Source organism: Leucopleurus acutus (genome assembly GCF_964270905.1).
Source record: "Leucopleurus acutus genome assembly, chromosome: 17".
Taxonomy (NCBI): Eukaryota; Metazoa; Chordata; class Mammalia; order Artiodactyla; family Delphinidae; genus Leucopleurus; species Leucopleurus acutus.
Window position 1 is genome coordinate 36,879,270 of NC_139159.1, and position 21,869 is coordinate 36,901,138.

General features: G+C 40.7%; 1 protein-coding gene and 2 pseudogenes across 3 annotated transcripts in view; 1 reads left to right on the forward strand and 2 right to left on the reverse strand.

Moving 5' to 3' along the window:
• The window catches only part of LOC309974419 (UDP-N-acetylglucosamine--peptide N-acetylglucosaminyltransferase 110 kDa subunit-like), a gene marked incomplete at its 3' end in the record, with an annotated part of 146,206 nt that extends 140,154 nt beyond the window's left edge, over positions 1–6,052 (forward strand). Inside the window, exon 3 of the mRNA XM_082859037.1 lies at positions 2,903–6,052. Within this exon, the coding sequence (XP_082715163.1) occupies positions 2,912–6,052 (3,141 nt within the window). The 5' untranslated portion in view covers positions 2,903–2,911. The remainder of the gene's footprint in view (positions 1–2,902) is intronic.
• A 5,609-nt stretch (positions 6,053–11,661) lies between these two features.
• Positions 11,662–13,054, reverse strand: LOC309974380 (ferritin light chain-like; annotated as a pseudogene). The gene is made up of 2 exons: positions 13,029–13,054; positions 11,662–12,204 (listed from the first exon to the last, which is right to left on the reverse strand). The product of its transcript is annotated as a ferritin light chain-like (transcript).
• A 5,733-nt stretch (positions 13,055–18,787) lies between these two features.
• On the reverse strand, positions 18,788–19,827 carry LOC309974116 (KH domain-containing, RNA-binding, signal transduction-associated protein 3-like; annotated as a pseudogene). The gene has a single exon. The product of its transcript is annotated as a KH domain-containing, RNA-binding, signal transduction-associated protein 3-like (transcript).
• Positions 19,828–21,869: the final 2,042 nt, after the last annotated feature.

The window sequence follows — 21,869 nt, forward strand, 5'->3', positions numbered from 1 at the left end:
GATGATCGCAGCCCCTTGGGTTGGGTGACGGCAACCCCATCTTCACTAGAACCTCTATAGTTAACTTTGATTTTTCCCACTCCGTCTATCCATCCCATGTATGCAGTCAGACATTTGATCTTGGACTTTTCCTGACAAAATATGCTTGAATATAACCATTTCTTTTCACTCCCACTGTTACTGCTATTGTCACTGCCTTAACTAGGGCTTTATCTTTAAGTTCTTTATATAAATATATAAATATCTATATATAAATATAATATACAAATAAATAAAATATAATATTAATTCTGATGATTTTAAAGTCTTTTCTTGATAAAGACTTTTCCTGATAAAGACACACAATATCTTATATAAATATTTTTGTATTATCTGTTCTTTTCTTAGAATTTTAGCCATATGATTCTATCTCTTGGTTTGTCTAGAACTTTTTGATTGAATGCTGGCTATTTTATTTGGCTTTTTTTGTTTTTCTCAGTGGAAACGTTGTTTTGCTTCAAAATATTTTATTCTACCTGGAAGTAGCAAATCTTCAAATTACAATTTTTTAAATGCTTTCAAATATCAATACTATAGGTGTCACAAAATCTAGAAAAATGACATTTAAAAATGAACTACTGCCAGATGTGTCTCTATAAAACTTTTCCCCCACTCTTTTAGCTATATATTCTTTAACTGCCTCCTCATACGACAGTTTATGTATTTTCGAAATAAAATTTTAAGAAATAAACTTTGTAGTTTTTAGACATAGATTTCTTGTAGCATGGTTGATTAGAATTTGCTTCTAGTTATTAATAGTTTAGAAAAGTTTATTTCAGCTTCACAGTTTATTATTGATAATGTCACATTCATTTTCATTGTTAACTTTGAGAAAACCTCTATGGATTACTTCCTCATAAGTATTTACTATTATAAATGCATTACTGATTTCAGTACTGCTATAGGTTTGTGCATTACAGGGATTCTGATAAAATACTCATTCATACCATTCCATTACACACATTGTTGATGGAGTATATTCATTCATTCATTTATTTATTTATTTATTTATTTATTTATTTTTGGCTGTGTTGGGTCTTCGTTGCTGTGCGCAGGCTTTCTCTACTTGCAGGGACTGGGGGCTACTCTTCGTTGCGGTGCACAGGCTTCTCATTGCGGTGGCTTCTCTTGTTGCAGAGCACGGGCGCTAGGCACGGAGGCTTCAGTAGTTGTGGCTCGCAGGCTCAATAGTCGTGGCTCATGGGCTCTAGAGCGCAGGTTCCGTAGTTGTGGCACACCGGCTTAGTTGCTCCGTGACATGTGGGATCTTCCCGGACCAGGACTCGAACCTGTGTCCCCTGCATTGGCAGGTGGCTTCTTAACCACTGCGCCATCAGGGAAGCCCCTGGAGTATATTCTTGACAGAAGAAAATTTCCGTTTTGACTAAGCATTGATGAGAACTGAATCTTTGACTTATCTTTCACATGCCTGATGATTGAAATAATTTTCCACAGATTAGCTTCTGGTTTTGTACTTTTCAGTTCTTTTTTTTCTTCTTCAAACGCACATGCTTTGAGAGCTGTGAAGTGCAAGACATGGCTATATTGTAAGGTGGTTTTTGTCCTTATGCTTCTGTGTCTTGTGCTAGGTTAAGTCAGTAGAGTAGTCAGTATGAGTACTGGAAGTTATTCCTGTAATGCGATAGTATATAGTCAATTACATATGGCGGTGTCTGAAAATCACATAATAGCCTCACTTAAAACATCTCCTTAGGGCTTCCCTGGTGGCGCAGTGGTTGAGAGTCCACCTGCCGACGCAGGGGACACAGGTTCGTGTCCCGGTCCGGGAAGCTCCCACATGCCGCGGAGCGGCTAGGCCCGTGAGCCATGGCCGCTGAGCCTGTACGTCCAGAGCCTGTGCTCCACAACGGGAGAGGCCACAACAGTGAGAGGCCCGCGTACCACAGAAAAAATAAAATCTCCTTAGCCAGATTTCAAAAAAGCCTGTGGCCATTCCAATATGATCCAACATAGCGGAATATGATAGAAGGAAAATTGGCAAAGAAAGAGACGCTGGTCTTACCTGATGGAAGTTAAAATATCTCACTTTTGACAATTTTGCAAAAACTTATAATTCCATGAACTAATTTCTAGGGTTCTTCATAGGACCTAAAAAGGAACCCATAGAGTTGTGGAACAACAATAGAAGCTGCTGTGATGAGAAGCCCAGGCACCGCAACAAAGAGTAGCCCCCGCTCGCCACAACTAGAGAAAGTCTGCACGCAGCATTGAAGACCCAACGCAGCCAAAATAAAAATAAATAAATAAAGATAAATAAATTTAATTTAAAAAAAGTAAGACTCAGGTTTGAGGCATGAGAAGTATGATGAGGAGAAATTAGCTAATCCTTTCAGAACTTTTAAAATATCAAACTCAGTCTCTAAGATTTTAGCATTATATACAACATTGGTTACTTGTTAGTGGTTTGGGAAGGCCAATTTAAAATTTTCTGATCTTACTGTATTGAAATTCACGGCCCTAATGTTTTCCACATTGACTATATGAATGATGAAGTAAAGTCAATCGTGTATTTCCTTTCCAACTGGACAGAAAACAAAATTTTGAAAAGTGTTTGGACTACTGACTTTTGATTTCTTCTAAGGCAAGTGTATAGGTAATTTTTATTCCCTGATTAGGAGAAAAATGGTGGAAGAGGGCAGGGTTAAGAATTAAGATTTCAAGAGCGTGAGAGGTAGATGGCCAACCAGAGTTCCTAAGTTTCGGTGCGTGTTACTGTTGCCGCCGCTTAAGCCTACCAAAGCAGTGGTACGGCTGCTGCCCTCGTATTTGCTACCTCTAGAAACATTCTTGCCAGTAGTGGCGGCAGCGGGACTCAATTACCCCCTTTTCTCACTCTCTCCAGAAGCTCCAGATGGCGTCTTCTGTGGGCAACGTGGCCGACAGCACAGAACCAACGAAACGTATGCTTTCCTTCCAAGGGTTAGCTGAGTTGGCACATCGAGAGTATCAGGCAGGAGATTTTGAGGCAGCTGAGAGACACTGCATGCAGCTGTGGAGACAAGAGCCAGACAATACTGGAGTACTTTTATTACTTTCATCTCTACACTTCCAGTGTCGAAGGCTGGACAGATCTGCCCACTTTAGTACTCTGGCAATTAAACAGAACCCTCTTCTGGCAGAAGCCTATTCGAATTTGGGGAATGTGTACAAGGAAAGAGGGCAGTTGCAGGAAGCGATTGAGCATTACCGGCATGCATTGCATCTCAAACCAGATTTCATCGATGGTTATATTAACCTGGCAGCCGCTTTGGTAGCAGCAGGCGACATGGAAGGGGCAGTACAAGCTTACGTCTCTGCTCTTCAGTGCAATCCTGATTTGTACTGTGTTCGCAGTGACCTGGGGAACCTGCTCAAAGCCCTGGGTCGCTTGGAAGGAGCCAAGGCATGTTATTTGAAAGCAATGGAGACGCAACCGAACTTTGCAGTAGCTTGGAGTAATCTTGGCTGTGTTTTCAATGCACAAGGGGAGATTTGGCTTGCAATTCATCACTTTGAAAAGGCTGTCACGCTTGACCCCAATTTTCTGGATGCTTATATCAATTTAGGAAATGTCTTGAAAGAGGCACGGATTTTTGACAGAGCTGTGGCAGCTTACCTTTGTGCCCTAAGCTTGAGCCCAAATCATGCAGTGGTACATGCCAACCTGGCTTGTGTATACTATGAGCAAGGCCTGATGGATCTGGCAGTAGACACCTGCAGGCGAGCTATTGAATTGCAACCACATTTCCCTGATGCTTACTGCAACCTAGCCAACGCTCTGGAAGAGAAGGGCAGTGTTGCCGAAGCAGAAGATTGTTACAATACAGCTCTGCGGCTGTGTCCCACCCATGCAGACTCTCTAAATAACCTAGCCAATATCAAAGGAGACCAGGGAAACATTGAAGAGGCAGTTCGCTTGTATTGTAAAGCATTAGAAGTCTTCCCAGAGTTTGCTGTTGCCCATTCAAATTTAGCAAGTGTATTGCAGCAGCAGGGAAAACTGCAGGAAGCTCTGATGCATTATAAGGAGGCTGTTCGAATCAGTCCTACCTTTGCTGATGCCTACTGTAACATGGGAGACACTCTAAAGGAGATGCAGGATGTTCAGGGAGCCTTGCAGTGTTATACTCGTGCCATTCAGATTAACCCTGCACTTGCGGATGCCCACAGCAATCTGGCTTCCATTCACAAGTATTCAGGGAATATTCCAGAAGCAATTGCTGCTTATCGCACTGCTCTGAAGCTTGAACCTGATTTTCCTGACGCTTATTGTGATTTGGCTCATTGCCTGCAGATTGTCTGTGATTGGACAGACTATGATGAGCGAATGAAGAAGTTGGTCAGCATTGTGGCTGGCCAGCTGGAGAAGAATAGGTTGCCTTCTGTGCAGCCTCATCATAGTATGCTCTATCCTCTTTCTCATGGCTTCAGGAAGGCTATTGCTGAGAGCCATGGGAACCTCTGCTTGGATGAGATCAGTGCCCTTCATAAACCACCGTACGAACATCCAAAAGACTTGAAGCTCAGTGATGGTCGACTGCGTGTAGGATACGTGAGTTCTGACTTTGGGAATCATCCTACTTCTCATCTTATGCAGTCTATTCCAGGCATGCACAATCCTGATAAATTTGAGGTATTCTGTTATGCCCTGAGCCCAGATGATGGCACAAACTTCCGAGCGAAGGTGATGGCAGAAGCCCATCATTTCATTGATCTTTCTCAGATTCCATGCAATGGGAAAGCAGCTGATCGCATCCATCAAGATGGTATACACATCCTTGTAAATATGAATGGTTATACCAGGGGTGCTCGAAATGAACTCTTTGCTCTCAGGCCAGCTCCTATTCAGGCAATGTGGCTGGGCTACCCTGGGACCAGTGGCGTGCTTTTCATGGATTATATCATCACTGATCAGGAAACTTCACCTGCTGAAGTTGCTGAGCAGTATTCTGAGAAACTGGCTTATATGCCCCGTACTTTCTTTATTGGTGATCATGCTAATATGTTCCCTCACCTGAAGAAGAAGGCAGTCATCGATTTTAAGTCCAATGGGCACATTTATGACAATCGGATTGTGCTGAATGGCATCGACCTCAAAGCATTTCTTGATAGTCTCCCAGATGTGCAGATTGTCGAGATGAAATGTCCTGATGGAGGAGACAACGCAGACAGCAGTAATACGGCTCTTAATATGCCTGTCATTCCTATGAATACTATTGCAGAAGCAGTTATTGAAATGATTAACAGAGGACAAATTCAGATAACAATTAATGGATTCAGTCTTAGCAATGGACTGGCAACTACCCAGATCAACATTAAGGCTGCCACTGGAGAGGAGGTTCCCCGTACCATTATTGTAACCACCCGTTCTCAGTACGGGTTACCGGAAGATGCCATTGTGTACTGTAACTTCAATCAGTTATATAAAATTGACCCATCTACTTTGCAGATGTGGGCAAATATTCTGAAGCGTGTTCCCAATAGTGTACTGTGGCTGTTGCGTTTTCCAGCAGTAGGAGAACCTAATATTCAACAGTATGCACAAAATATGGGCCTTCCCCAGAAGCGTATCATTTTTTCACCTGTTGCTCCTAAAGAGGAACATGTTCGGAGAGGCCAGCTGGCTGATGTCTGCTTGGACACTCCACTCTGTAATGGACACACCACAGGGATGGATGTCCTTTGGTCAGGGACACCCGTGGTGACTATGCCAGGAGAGACTCTTGCTTCCCGAGTTGCAGCTTCCCAGCTCACTTGTTTAGGCTGTCTTGAGCTTATTGCTCAAAATAGACAAGAATATGAAGACATAGCTGTGAAACTGGGAACTGATCTAGAATACCTGAAGAAAATTCGTGGCAAAGTCTGGAAGCAGAGAACATCTAGCCCTCTGTTCAACACCAAACAATACACAATGGACCTAGAGCGGCTCTATCTACAGATGTGGGAGCATTACGCAGCTGGCAACAAACCTGATCACATGATTACGCCTGTTGAAGTCACTGAGTCGGCCTAAATAATGACTGTGTGCACAGGAGAATTACCCTGTACCTGAGCCTCAACCTTCTGGGGGAAAGGGAACTACTTTTTCCTTATCTGTACAATACCATGCTGCAGATGGGTGACAGTCAATGATAAGAAATAGCACAGCCAGACTTGCTTCCTGCATGACCATGATCATGATAGGGAGAGACACAAGAGATGGGAAACTGCTGTTGCACAAGGAGTCTCCATAGAATTTTGCAGCAGCCAGGTGTCTGGAAGGTCTGGAAGGTAAGTCTGGAAGGTCTGATCTCCCTTGGTCTTCCATGGGATGGATGGTTAGTGTGGAGGGGAGATAGAGATTGCCCAGCCATTTTGTGATTATCATGGATTGATTGAGTCTTCTGAATTAATATTTTTCTTTATATTTTGGGTATTGGAGCTTTTAAAAATGTTTGGTTTCAGGTATTTTTATTCATGTGAAGTGTGTATGATTCTCTTGAGATAAGCTTTTAAGCTAAAATATTCCTTGTTTTAGTTTCTGAACTCTACAGATAAATGAGGACTTTGCTGGTGTAGTCTTTTTATAGGTTTTATAAACCACTTGAGCCTATATCAGTCATTTTAGTGTCTGACATAATGTTCGGAAGTATCAGTGCTTTGTTGGTTTATAGATGATGGCTTAAATTCTTTTCCTGGTCCGTTTCCTTCTTCCCTTCCCCCCACTTTAAAAATTCTCCTGTAACTTGGCTAACAAAAAACCAAGTCTGATTCAAAACCTCCCAGAGTGTTTCTCTTAACCGCATCATCTGGTGCCAAATGAAGATTCTTAGGAGTGATTATTAATTCTGAAGGGCACAGTTGTGGTACTGTCACTGATGATAATAATAATGGATTTTTGGCCTAGAGTTTTGACCTATTTCACCAGTGTTTACCGTTGACTGCCCCTCTATGCTGCTTCCAAAGGTGATAGTGTGTGTTAAGATTTTTACTTTCATTTCTAATGTTTGTTTGTTTTTTTTAGTGAGTCCTGTTCTACCTTTTTCTTTCAGCAGAAATGAAATCCCAGGTAAGTATACGTATTCAAATATTTGATCAGTAAGTCACAGTTATCTCCAGTACATTAAATAACTTTCATCAAAAAACATGTTATAGGTAAAAAGCTCTGAAGGACCAGCTATGTATATGATAATTATGTTTCAGACCTTCTAGGGTATTATATATAATAACTTGTCTTCTGGATGTGGTCTTGAAGTCTTTATGGATTCAGTCTCAGTAGTAGCGAACTGCACTGCTACTTGGTTTGGAGTACAAATTAGACTTTAGCCCTCCTGGAGGTTGAGTTTTTGGTATTGAAAACCATAGGAATGAAATTATTGTATTTCAACAAAGGATCGAGGGCTTGAGGCTTAAACAAGGCAACATACGTGTGGGAAGCAGTCAGCCTTGAGGGCAGGTAAGGACATGCCAGGCATGCCGCTGCTGCTCGAAGGGACTGTCCCTACTTGTTCCCCTCCTTGTTCCATTCCATGGGAGATAAATCACCAGGGCCCAGAGATCAGAAAGAATGTAAAATGAGACAAGCAAAGCTGTCTCCCCCCTGCACATGCAGGTTATTTTTGATGCTTCTGGGTTTATGGGTTTCCTCCCAGGGAAGTTAACCTTGAGCCGAGACAGTCTGTAGATAATGTAAACCACCATCTGGCAACCTTCCGATTTCTAGGCTAGATAATCTGCAACTGTAGCATAATAAAATTTGCCTTGCAACCATCAGTTGTCTTGGTCCTTCTGACCCCATCCGTCGGTGCTACTTCAGTTCCTTACCCCTTCCCTTCTGACCCTGGGCGGTGAGATCCTCTTTCTCCGGCTGGTCCACGGCACACATGAATATATGTTTTTGTCTTGCTGTACTGCACCTGTGCTGTCTAGTAACAGATATTTTGTCTGCTAGTAGTGTTCTAGATTATGTCTTTCCAAAGCGCTGAGGCAGTGCACCTATTCTGTAGTTGCAGCTGATGCCTGAATGTAGCCTAGCTGACAAATTATTGATTAATAAGAACTTGAATTTCTCAAAGATTTGTACTGTTAACCAAAATCTGAGCAAGGAGTCTCAAATGTAATTCTTAGCCAGAATTACATGTTAATGAACCATTTAACAGTGTGAATCAAGGAACATCAGTGTAAGGATTTCTTTTAATTTATTTTTTACCTGCTTGAAATATCAGTTAAAGTTTGCCAGCTTGGTTGCAGATGAACGGACGTTTGAAGTTCACCAAACTACTTAATGTGGGATAGGATAATAGACTTCCAGCGCCCTCAAGGCTGTGACCTTGCAGCCATTTTACATAGCACATCCTCCTCCTATAGGGATGAACCTTTCCCTGGCCCGAAAAGTAGCAGCTCTGTTGAAGCTTTGCTTATTGTAACAGGCTTTTGTTTCCAGGTTACATGTCTGTGGAAGACTTAATTCTGAATAGAGATATAGATATTACTGGAAACTAATTGTTTTTTCTATTATACTCTGATTTATCAAAAAAGTAAAACATTTAAACTGTGCTACAGAAATTCAGAAGTTGTCTTGCAATCTTTAAACAATAAATGAATGAGTTGCCCTTAAAAAAAAAGGATTAAGCAGTTAAGCTGTTGGTCCCACATCAGACAAATTTTCCTATACCTTCTGTCAATATTGTTAACAGAGACTGTTATTTTATTAATCCTTATGATCCCGTGATTCTTTCTTTCATGTTTCAGGGCACAGCAGGTGAGAGAGTGGATTTGTTAAGCTGGGTGGGTTTATCCTTCTTTTATGCGTTCATTCAATTTTATGTTCATTTACTTATTGTACACACATGGCAATAGAAGCTGCTAAAGCAATCATTGCTATTCTGCAAAACAACAAGGCACAGAAGCAGATGTCTTTTTTCTGAGATTTCTCCCCCTAGGATTATTATGATTAAAGATCCTTTCCCCCCACTCCCTGGAGAGGACAAGGGGCTGCTCGCTGCAGGTTTTTTAATGACTTGGGTAAAGGCTCAAATATCCCCCCATTATGGTAATCCACCCCAGGGGCAAACCACACAAGAATATTATGAATTTATTTTATTTTTCTATCCTTGCAAAGGTAATACTCAGCTCATTAGAATATGAAAACTATACTGTCAAATTTCAGAATTACATGGATGAAGAAAATCACCAAAGTGGCATCATATCACGTGTGTTATAGTTGTATTTACTATATTGACTATATTAACTATGTTGTGTTAACAATATATTGTATAACTATATATTGAAAAGGCAAAATGCTGTAACTTATTTCAGAAAAAATAATTATGTTGGCAAACCCCAAATTGTACACTGTAGACAGGTCCTAGGAAAAGAAGATTTAATTCATAGTGGACAAGAGGTTAGCTTCTGTTTTCAGCCATGTGCTATTTCAAGAATTAAACGTCATGAATAATACAGGATATAAGAGGAATAGTCTAAAGACCGAAAAGCACATTTTGATTAGGAAAGAGAATTTATGGCTTAAGTCTTTTTTTTTTTAAGGAAAACTGCCTTATTACTATGAGATAAGAAAATTGTTTCCTTCTTTTCTTCCTTGCTTTCTTCTTTTTCTTTTTTTTAACCTTTTTAATTTTGGATATTTGACCTCTAAGCTGAGATGACTGAAAATGCCTCCTCTGGGCATCAACCTTTTTGAAAGACTTTTTCCCCCTCCCTAAGGGCTTTTTGTCTCTTGGAGGCATTGCCTACATTACTCACCAAGAGGCAAGCATTTGTCCTTGCACTAAATGCTGACATCTTCTGATAAGAGGGAAGCTGCAAAGTAGAAGAATTGAAGGTCAATATGTTGATAGTGGTCTCAAGAGCATTGATGTACATTTGTGTATTGGGGAAGGGGAGAGAAGCTTGAGAGTGGGCCAGTGGGGAGGGGTAAATATTTTGTGATGCTGTCTACCTATGGGCTTATAAAGTTTACAGCTGCATTAGGAGGACAAGCATTACCATTAGCATGAAAAGTAGGGCAGACCTCAGTTGCAAAAGCTTCTAGCCATACACATAGGGCAATACGTAAATGATACACCTTATTGCATTCACCCATTCACCCTCCCCTGTTCATGCGAATTGGAAATTTCAATCCATTTCAGAGAAGTAACACAACTATCGATCATTTTCCCTGGCACGAATCTTCCTAGAGCTCACGCACTAGCGCATGTGTCTTAGATTTAATATCTGATCACTAGCTGGATTGAAGCCAAGAGGTGGTTCCCAAAGTTGCTGCACATTAGAATCACCTGGGGAACTCTGAGACCTCCCTGTGCCCAGGCTCCTCCCTAGACCTACTGAATCAAAATCTCGGGGGCTGGGACCCAGACACCAATGTTTTTCTTAAAAGCTCTCTAGGTAATTCAAATGAGCAGCAAAGCTTGAGAAGCAGCCCAATAATGGGAACAAACTTATTTCACACAGATAAAGTGGGGCAATTCATATGTTAAAAGAACATGAATATATGTCCATGCCTCTCTCACGCTTTGTCACAGTTTACCCTTCCCCCTCCCCATATCCTCAAGTCTGTTCTCTAGTAAGTCTGTGTCTTTATTCCTGTTTTACCCCTAGGTTCTTCATGACATTTTTTTTTCTTAAATTCCATATATATGTGTTAGCATACGGTATTTGTCTCTCTCTTTCTGACTTACTTCTACACTGTTGGTGGGGATGTAAATTGGTGCAACCACTATGGAAACACTATGGCAGTTCCTCAAAAAGCTAAAAGTAGAGCTACCATATGATCCAGCAATCTTACTCCTGGGCAAATATCTGGACAAAACTATAATTCGAAAACATACATGCACCCCTATGTTCACAGCAGCACTATTTATAATAGCCAAGACATGCAAACAACCTAAATGTCCACTCACAGATGAATGGATAAAGAAGATGTGATATATATAAAATGGAATACTACTCAGCTATAAAAAAGAATGAAATAATGCCATTTGCAGCAACATGGCTGGACCTAGAGACTATTATACTAAATGAAGTAAGTGAGAAGGAGAAAGACAAATACCATATGATATCACTTATATGTGGAATCTAGAATATGATACAAATGAACTTACCCATGAAACAGAAACAGACTCACAGACATAGCACACAAACTTGTGGTTCCCGAGGGGAAGGGGGGGTGGGGGAGTGATGGATTGGGAGTTTGGGATTAGCAGAGGTAACCTATTATATATATGATGGATAAACAACAAGGTCCTACTGTATAGTACAGGGAACTATAGTCAATGTCCTGTAATTAACCATAATGGAAAAGAATATGAAAAATTATATATACGTGTAACTGAATCACTTTGTTGTACAGCATAAACTAAACATTGTATATCAACTATACTTCAGTAAAATAAATTTTTAAAAAAAGGAAAAAAAACATGAATATATATATATATATATATATTTCTTTTTTTCCTCTTTATTCTGTTTGTGTTTCAAATAGGCTTTTTTTTTTTTCCTTCTGCAAAAAGCGTTATTGTTTCCATTTGGTCCAAGGCTTGGGAGAGGGCTCCAGGGCGGTTACAGAGCTGCCTAGTAGCTGCAGAGCAGGGCTTCAGGCAGAAGCTCTGATGCCAGAGGGGCTCCTCAGAGGCCGCTGGACTTCAGAGACTCCTGTTTGTGCTCGAGGGTGAGCCTTTCAAAGAGATACTCGCCCAGCACAGCCTGCGGACCAGCCAGCCTGCGGAGGTTGGTCAGGTGGTCGCCCATCTTCTTGATGAGTTTCACCTGCTCCTCCAGGAAGCGGCTCTCCAGGAAGTCACAGAGGTGGGAGTCTGCGCGGGCGGAAGCCAGGGCGCGCAGATCTGATAGTGCCTGGTGCAGGCTCTTCTCCCTAAGAATGGCGGCTTCCACAGCGTCCTGGGTTTTACCCCACTCATCTTGAGAAGGCTTCCGCGCATCCTGGAAGAGGGCGCGGCCACAGCACTGGTTTTGCATTTTCAAGAGACGCTGCGCGCCCTCACACTTCTCCTCAGCCAGTTGGCGAAAAATGTGGCCCACACTGTCCAGAGTCCCATCGTTGCTGTCGAAATAGAAGCTCAGAGAGAGGTAAGTGTCCCCAGATGCATGTTGAACAGGCGGTGGACGGCGGCCTCCACCTCGATGGAATAATTCTGACGCACCTGGGAACTCGTGGTTGATCAGTGATAAGGAGCTAAGCTCAAAAAACGGTGTTGGCCTGTCCTGGAGGCTGAGGATAGCTGAGTGGCTGATTCCAAAGGTTGCGACAGGAAGAAAGGTTGGAGGGTGGTCGGGGGCTGGAGCAAGGAGCGTCCCTGGGTCTGTTCATTCCAAACACTGTTGAAGCAAAAGACAGAACTGCAGGACTGCCGAGCGCACTGCCTCAAATAGGCTTTGATATAAATGAACCAGAAGTCCAAGCAAGGACAAAACTTACCCTTCCCCCCGCCAAAATAGCTGGCGATACTAGAATCTAGACCTGGGAAGGGATTCTTCCATTACTTTCTGAACATTCCAAGCCACTAGAGCAGTGGTTCTCAAAGTATGGTCACCTTGTAACCAAGCAGTACCCTATGGGGCCTTCCTAGGACAGACCCATCCCCCATATCCTCTGCTGTAGTTCCTCTCTGAAGTACTCAGATAATAGTATCTCAGGCATATTTCTTGAGTTTTCAGATGCTAAAAACCACCACCCAATGGAAGAAATTAACTCCTTGATGATCATGAGCACGTAGCCCCCAGACCTTCTGGCACCTAAGGATGGTTAATGTTACCTGCCCTGTGGCCTCCACATCAACCAATCAGAGGATTGTGCACGAGCTGATCACATTCCCTGGGACGTCCCTCCCTCACCTGGCCTTTAAAAATGCTTTGCTGAAATCCTTTGGAGATTTCAGGGTGTTTTGGAACTCGGGCCACCCCTCTCCTTGCTCGATCCTGCAATAAACCTTTCTCTGCTCCAGACTCCAACCTTTAGGTTTGTTTGGCCTCACTGTGCTTCAGACACACGAACCTGCATTCGGTAACAACCTGACCAGTTTTACCAGCGTCCCCTGATAATGTGTCAGATATTCAAGTTTTAGGGCCCTGTCCCAGCCCTATGGAATCAGCAACTCTGGTGGGGCTCAGTGATCTCTGTTATAACAGGCCCTCCAGATGATTTTTATTCACCTTAAAGTTTGAAAATATCTGCATTGTCAGCTGGCCAAAGCGTCCACCAGCAGGTGAAGGGGAGTGGTGCCTGGAAAAGATAGGGACCAGCCAAGGCAAGTACAGCAGCATTTGCCGTGGTAGTAATGGAGAATGCCTTTTCTCCACTGGTTGGCACAGACTAGGATCTGGGAGCAGTGGCAGGGTTATTTAGGATGCTTTACATTTCAATGTAGAGGGACCGCTGTCCTGGTTTGCCAGGGACTTGCCCTGTGTGAGCACTTAAAATCTCATCCTGGCAAACCCCTTAGCCCTGGTTTTGAAAAACGTAGGGAATAACATGAAATTTAGGGGAAACATGATCTAGGTTTTGGGCAAGTCACAAGTGCTAATTAAAGCTAAGCAAGTATGGACAACACTAGCGTTCTTTAGCCCTTTGCGGGGAGGTAAATCTGATTGGGTGAAAGGACTTATTGTTAAGAGATCTTTGTAGAAACATCCCCTTCTGCTTAGTCCGCTGGTTCTCAGTTCTGGCTAGATATTGGCATCGTCTGAGGAGATTTAAAATGATTTTATTGGTCTACGATGACCAACCGTCAGTGTGAGGGTTTTTAAAAAGTGCTTCAGATGATTCTAATGCACAACCAAATTTAGGTGCCACTGCTTAAGCTTTTGAACCGCTGCTGCATATTTTCACCTCATCTTCCTATGAGAATATCCAACTGTAGTTGAGGTTTGTTTTTTTTTTTCTTTTTCTAACTGTCTTATTATAAGATTTACTGTCTTAAATAAGGTTGAATGTACAGGAAATCTTGCTAGTCCATCTGGTATAGCTGGATACTTAGAATAATATAGTTAAGATATATACCATTTAAGTATTGTGACTGGCCTTTTTTTTTGAAATTAACATATGCATTGAATTAGTATGTTCTCTTTTGAAGTTGTTCTGTTGGGGAGCTATACCTCTAATCTGCCATTGCTAAATATCTGGACACCTCTTATTAGGAATTGCTTTTAGAAATCTTTAGGGATTAAAACCAAGATTGCTGTATTATTTGTACTGGAACCACAAAAACCTCACAGAGTTCCCCCGCTGTACCTTCTACCCCCCTCTAACCCTTGGCAACTTCTAATCTGTTCTCCATCTCCACGGTTTTGTTATTTTAAGAATAATATGTAAACATAATCATGAATTACTTAATCTTCGGAGATCGGCTTTTCAAAATTTTTCCCTCGGCATCATTCCCTTGAAGTTCATTTCAATTTTTGCGTATATTAATAATTTGTTCCTTTTTGTTGCTCGGTAGTATTCTATCATAAGATTTTATCACAATTTGTTTCAACATTCATCCACTGAAAGACATTTGGGTAGTTGCCAGTTTTTGGCTATTATAAATAAAACTGCTATGAACATTTATGTGTAAGTTTCTGTGGGAACTTAATTAAGTTTTTGTTTCTTTTGGATAAATGCTCAAGAGTACAATTACTGTGTTGTAGGGTGAATCTACTTTTAGGATTAAAAGAGACTGTCAAGCTGTTGATCAGAGTGGCTAAACCATTTTATTTTCCCACCAGTGATGTGATATAATTTTTCTATGTACTTGCCAGCATTTGATGTTGTCACTATACTTTAATTTTAGTTACTCTCTGACATCTCATTATGGTCTTAATTGGCATTTCCCTAATGGCTAATGCTGCTGAGCATCTTTTCATGTGCTCCTTTGCCGTGTGTGTATTCTCTTCCATGAAATGTCTGTTCCTGTCTTCTGCCTATTTTCTAGTTGGATTTTTTTAAGTTGTTTGGAGAGTTCTTTGTATATTATAGATACAAGTCATTTGTCTCATATGGGATTTTCAAATATGTTTTCCTACTGTGTAATTTGAGTTTTCATCCACTTAAAAGGATCTTCTATGAAGCATTTTTAACTCATTTTGACGAGATCCAATTTATCAGTTTTTGCCTTTATTGATCATACTTTTGGTGTCAAGTCTAAGAATTATTCCCCTAGTTCTAGATGCCAAACATTTTCTCCTATTTTTTTTCTAAAAATGCCCTTCTTTTACATTTAAGATTATGATCCACTTTGATTTAATTTTTGTGTAAGGTGTGGAGGTTAAGGTTCATTTTTTGTTTGTTTTTGTCGAGGGATGTCCAACTGTTTCAGTACCATTTTTTTGAAAAGTCTATTCTTCCTTGATAGCTTTTGCACTGCTGTCAAAAACAAGTTATATGTATTGATGTCAGTCTATTTCTGGGTTCTCTATTCCATTCTATTGATCTATGTATCTACCCTCCATCATTACTGCAAACTCTTGAAATTGGGTAGATTAATTCCTCCCATTTTCATCTTCCTTTACAAGTTGTTTTAGCTATTCTTCAGCCTCTTCTTACCATATAAATCTTAGAATAAGCTTGTCTATATCCACAAAAACCTTGAGGGCATTTTAAGAGTAATTGTGTTAAGCCTCTTAGCTTGGGGAGAATTGACATCTTTATCATGTTGTGTTTTCTAATCCATGAACAAGGTATGTCTCCCTATTTGTTTGGGACTTAAAAATTTTTCTTCATCAGCATTTTGTAATTTTCAGTATAGAGGTCCTATAAATGTCTTATTGGGCTTATATTTAAGTATTTATTTAGGTCAGTTGTAAATGGCATCACATATTTTTATTTAAGCTTCTACACATTTGTTATTAATATATAATTTGATAAAATTGTGGTGATCTTGTACTCTAAATCATTTACAAACTAATATTATTTCTCAAGCTTTTTGTGGATTCCTTGGTATTTTCTCCATTTAGATTATCATCTCATCTTCAGATACAGACAGTTTTACTTTTCCTTATTCAGTATAATAGGATATATTGCTATTCAACATTCAGTAGGATATGTTCCTTCCTATGCAACGTAGTAGGAATAGTCTTTTATCTTTTAAATAAACTTTTAAAAAATTTAACTTTTAAACTTATGTATTTATTTATTTTTGCTTTATTTTCTTACTAGAACCTCCAGTGATATATTTAATAAAAGTGGTGAGACCAGATATCGGTGCCTTGTTTCTGATCTTACAGAGAAAGCATCCAGTCTTTCACAGTTAAATATCATGTCGGTATAGGTTGTTTGTAGATCATCTTTATGAGTTTCAGTATGTTCCTTTTCTATTCCTAGTTTGCTTGGAGTTTTTTTTCTTCTTTCTTTAAAATCATGAATGGGATTGGATTTTGTCAAATGCTTTCTCTGCATTAATGGATAGGATCACATGACTTTTCCCCCTTAATCTATTGGATATGGTGGATTACACTGTTTAATTTTCAAATATTTAACCAACTTTGCATAACTGGAATAAATCCCACTTGGTCATGGTATATTATTCTTTTCATATATTTCTGGATTTAATTTGCTAATATTTGGCTGAGGGTTTTTCAGCCAATTTCATAAAAAATATTGGTCTGTAGGTTTCTTCTTTCTATACTATCCCTGTCTGGTTTTGGTATCAAGGTAATACTGGCTTCATAAAATTAATTAGAAACTGTTCCCTCTACTTCTATTTCTTATCAAATCATGTAAAATTGGTGTTAATTCTTTAAGTCTTGGGTAAAAGTGAAACATCTAAGCCTGAATATTTCTTTTGGGAGTTTTTAAATGAAAAACCAGTGTTTCTAATGGTTACAGGAAAATTGAGATTATCTATTTCATCTTGGCTGAGTTTTGGTAGTTTTGGGTGTAGAAACATTGGCCCATTTCATCTACATTTTTGAATTTATAGTGTAGACTTGTTCATAGTAACTTGTCCCTCATTAACCTGCAGGATATGTCATGGTATCCCTGGTTGCATTTCTGATATCTGTGATTTGTGCCATCTCTCTGTTTATCTTTATCAGTCTTTCTAGATCTTTATTGGTTAGATTGTTTATTTCAAAGAACCAGCCTTTTGTTTCATTGATTTTCCCCCCTATTTTCCTGTTTTCAGTTTCATGGATTTCTGTTTCATCTTTATTATTTCCTTCTTTCTGCTTGTTTAGTGTTTTTTCCTCTTCCTTTTTTACTATTTTAATATAGAAAATTAGATTATTGCTTTGAAATATTTTCTTTCCCAATTTAGTGCTATAAACTTCCCTTTCAGCATTGCTTTCACTTCATTCCGCAAACTTTGATCTGTTATATCTCCATTTTATTTTATTCTATGCATTTAAAAATTTTTTCCTTGATGCTGTCTTTTTTACCCATGAGTTATTTGGAAGTGTGATGTTTAGTTTTCATGTGATTGAAGATTTTCCTGTTGTCTTTCTCTTATTCATTTCTAGTCTGATTCCATTATGGCTAGAGAACATACTCTCTGTGATTTTAATTCTTTTAAATCTGCTAATGTTTTTTTATCACCCAGTATATGGTATATGAGTGAATGTTCCATGGACACTTCAATATGTATTCTGCTCTTACTGAGTGTGTTCTTTAAATGTCAGTTATATCCTGTTGATTGATGATATTTTCAGTTCTTCCATATCCTTGCTGATTTTTCTCTCTGGTAGTTGTATAAATTGCTGTGTTGAAGTCTCAAATAATAATTGTGGATTTAAAACTTTCTCCTTTTACCTTTTTCAGTGTTTGCTTCATGCATTTTGAAGTTCTGTTGTTTGGTGCGCACACATTTAGTATCACTAGGTCATCTAGGTGGATTATTCCTGTTATCTTTATGTAATGACCCTCTTTGCCCCTAATAATTTCCTTTGCTCTGAAGTCTACTTTATCTGATATTAATATAGCCATTCCTGCTTTTTCTGATTAATGTTCACATGATATATCATTTTCATCCTTTTACTTTGAACTACCTATATCATGATGTTTAAAGTAAGCTTCTTATAGACAGTATATAGTTGGATCATGCTTGCGATTTTTTAATCTACTCTTCCAATCTCTGTCTTTGACTTGGTTATTTGGATCATTTACCATTAATGTAATTATTGCCATGTCAAAGATTTGGTCTACCATGTTATTTTTTGTTTTGTCTTTTACCTTAGTTTCTCAATCCTGTGTTTCCCTTATTTTTCCTTCTTGTGGGTTACTTAAACTTTTTTTTTTCTTTCAAAAGTTTATTTAGTATCAAGCAAGAGGAGACTTTGCTTAACACTACAGAACATTTCAAGACTTGAGTTACAAAAGAATACCACATTATTTGCACTTGTAATTGGCTTCCCTTTTTACGCATGTTGGCAAGAGAAAAAAAAACTAGCATATGGCTGAAAGATAAAATAACTAAATTTCTATGGAAACCTTTAAAATGAAAGGTGAGGCTTATGTTAAAAGGATGGATTAACATATTTAGTAAACCTATCTTTTTTGTTTAACACTAGTTAATCAAAGTTTTTTTTTTTCCTTTTGATGACCTATTTTTTCATATACAGACTGGAAATAACAAAATTTTACATGTCTTTTTTTTTTTCTGCCCAGGTTGATGTTTCAACAAAGTAATTTTAAATTCCATCCATTCAGATGTTAAGCATTTTGATTTATTTAAAAAGGAATTGTTCATAGAAAACAATTACTTTGAACAGTATACAGGACTGGTGGAGACTGGCTATGTCACAACATCAGACAGTACAATCAGTATCTGCTGTATGGCTGGTCTCTGTAGACGCCCTTTGCTGTACTTGCCGAGGGTGCCTTGTGTCTTGAGTTTGTCCACTCCTCTTGCCCGTAGGAATCATAAGTCTCTTCACTGAGTCCGTGTCCATAATCATAGTAATCAGCACCACTTTGGGCTGGGGCGCTATAGCTGTTATCATAGGAATCATAACTCTGTTCATCATAAGCAGCGCCATATCCATCATCATAGTCATAATCTCCATAGGTCTCTTGTGTTGGGGGCGGCGGTGGAGGTCTGTACCCAGTTGGGGGGACATCTCTTGCTCTGGGAGTGAGAAGTCCTCTTCCTCGACTCACTGGCCCTCGGGTGGAAAGGATTCCTCTGGAAGTTGGCGTCCCTCGCGGTACCCCGACTCCCACTGGCCGGGCCGCGACTCCTCCCCTTCCCCTGGTTATTGCTGGGGTTGGTACACCTCTTGTACGCAAGGTAGGTTTCCCTCGAACAGCTGGTACATCTGCATTTTCTGAACCACCATTCAAATATGTTAATTCCTGGAGCTGTGCTTGCCTGATTTCATCATTATAGTCCGGAATGAGGAACTTTTTGATTTCCTCCAGAGCATGTCCTATCCGGGCATAGGCTTCTGTGGCGGGGCAAACACTTCAATCAGAACATGGAGATCATCATTGAGGTGGAAGTACTTTGCTTCTCCACTTTTCCTCAACTCTTCTTCCTTTGCCTTGTCTCTCATGGAGCCTTTTCCAAGGATGGACATTTTTGTCAAGGTTTCTTCTTGCAAGCACTTCAGAGAATTGCCACGTGGCCCCAAAAGTTTTCCCACGAAGTTGAACTTAGGGAGCTGTTTTACAGGAATCAACACTTTCTGTCCCAGCTTCATGTTCTTATTAATCACCACATCAATGTACTTTTCTTCGTCCTTGCCTTCTCCTTTGTGAAACTTTTCTATTTCTTGGTTCACCAGCCGCAGGGCGTGCGTGAAGGAGGGGTCCAGGGAGTCCTTCTCCGCCATCAGCTCCAGCAGGTACTTCTCCTCCATGCTCGCCGGCCGCCAGGGCCCTGGACGCGGACTCGAGGCGGGCGAGCAGCGCCGGCCACGCAACCCCCGACCCCGCCCGCGCCCTAGCGGCGCGGAACCCGGGCCGGATGCCACGGCCGTGGCGCGGCGGAGCCAAGCTGGGCGGTCGGCCTGGCGGCGCCGCGAGGCGGGAAGCGGCCGCACAGCCCCGGTCCCCAGGGGGTGGCCGCCGACTGCCCCGCGCTGGCGGCCACTGCCTCCCGGACGCGGTCCCCGAGCTCCCACCACGGGCCGGCGCGGTCAGGCGGGCCCTCTTGCCGGGCCGGCGGCACACTCTGCGAGCCTGAGGCAGTCCCGGGCGAACCCCGGCAGCCGGCGCCAGCGCCATCGCCGAGCTCAGCCGCCACCCGCACGCCGCGCGCCGCCCCGCGTTCTCCGAGCTCTACTTAAACATTTTTTAATAAGTCCATTTTAATTTAATTCATTTATAATCATTTGTGTATACTGTTTGTATAGTTTTCTTAGCGGTTGCTTTTGGCATTACAGTATACATATGTAACTTATCATAGCCTACTGGAATCAGTGTTTCATTACTTCAAGTGAAGTTTCAAAATTTTACTTCCATTTAGGTCTCTTAATATTCCCCAGTTTTAAAGTATGATTTTCTGTAGTATTTCCTTTCTCTACATTGAGAACCCCATCAGATGGTGTCATCATTTTTGCTTTGACCATCATATAGAATTTAAGAAACTCATGAGGCTAATGATAGTCTCTTATATTTACCCCATTTGTTTTCACGCATTCCATTGTTCCCCTTTTCTTTCTGAAGTTCCCAGTCTTCTGTTATTGTTTATGTTTTCATAACAGTAGGTGATATCTTGGATTTCCAGTGCAACTGGATATGAGTTTCAGGAGACACTGAGCCTGGCTCACTTAATGCTACTGAGTTGGAGGGTTTGTATATGTTGGGCCTGTTGGCACAGCAGATGCTAGCAGATTAGACTAATGTTGATGGGACTAGTGCCACAGGAGGATGGGTTCCCATTCAGGCTATGCTGCTGCTACAGTAGATCAAGTCCCCCTCTACCCCAAGTGTGGGGCAGTGACCTGCTGCTGTCACTGCTTTGTATTAGGCTCCTTTTGCCTCAGGTGTGTGGTGGGATCCCTTGGAAGCTGCTGCTGCTGCTGCTGTCAATCACAAGGTTAAATTCATTTCAGAAATACTTAAGTATAAATATATAGCCTGGCTCTTGTAGGACCTCTGTATTTTTTTTTTGTTGCTTTCATACAAATTATCCCAAATTTAGTGACTCAAAACAACGTAAATTTATTACCTTACAAGTCTGACATTGGCCTCAATTGAGTAAAAGTGTTGGCAGGATCGACAGATGAATGGATAAAGATGTGGCACATATATACAATGGAATATTACTCAGCCATAAAAAGAAATGAAATTGAGTTATTTGTAGTGAAGTGGATTGACCTAGAGACTGTCATACAGAGTGAAGTAAGTCAGAAAGAGAAAAACAAATACCATATTCTAACACATATATATGGAATCTAAAAAAAAAAGAAAAAATGGTTATGAAGAACCTAGGGGCAGGGCAGGAATAAAGACGCAGCCATAGAGAGTGGACTTGAGGACACAGGGATGGGGAAGGGTAATCTGGGATGAAGTGAGAGAGTGGCATGGACATATATACACTGCCAAATGTAAAAGAGCTAGCTAGTGGGAAGCAGCCACAAAGCACAGGGAGATCAGCTCTGTTTGTGTCCACCTAGATGTGTGGGATAGGCAAGGGAGGGTGGGAGGGAGATGCAAGAGGGAGGAGATATGGGGATATATGTATATGTATAGCTGATTCACTTTGTTATGAAGCAGAAACTAACACGCCATTGTAAAGCAATTATACTCCAATAAAGATGGTTAAAAAAGAAAAAAAAGTGTTGGCAGAGCTACATTCTTTTCTGGAGGCTCTTAGGGGTGTTTCTGTTCCCTGGACTTTATCCGCTTCCAGCGGTCACTTGTAGTCCTTGACTCAGAGTCCCCTTTCTCCACCTAC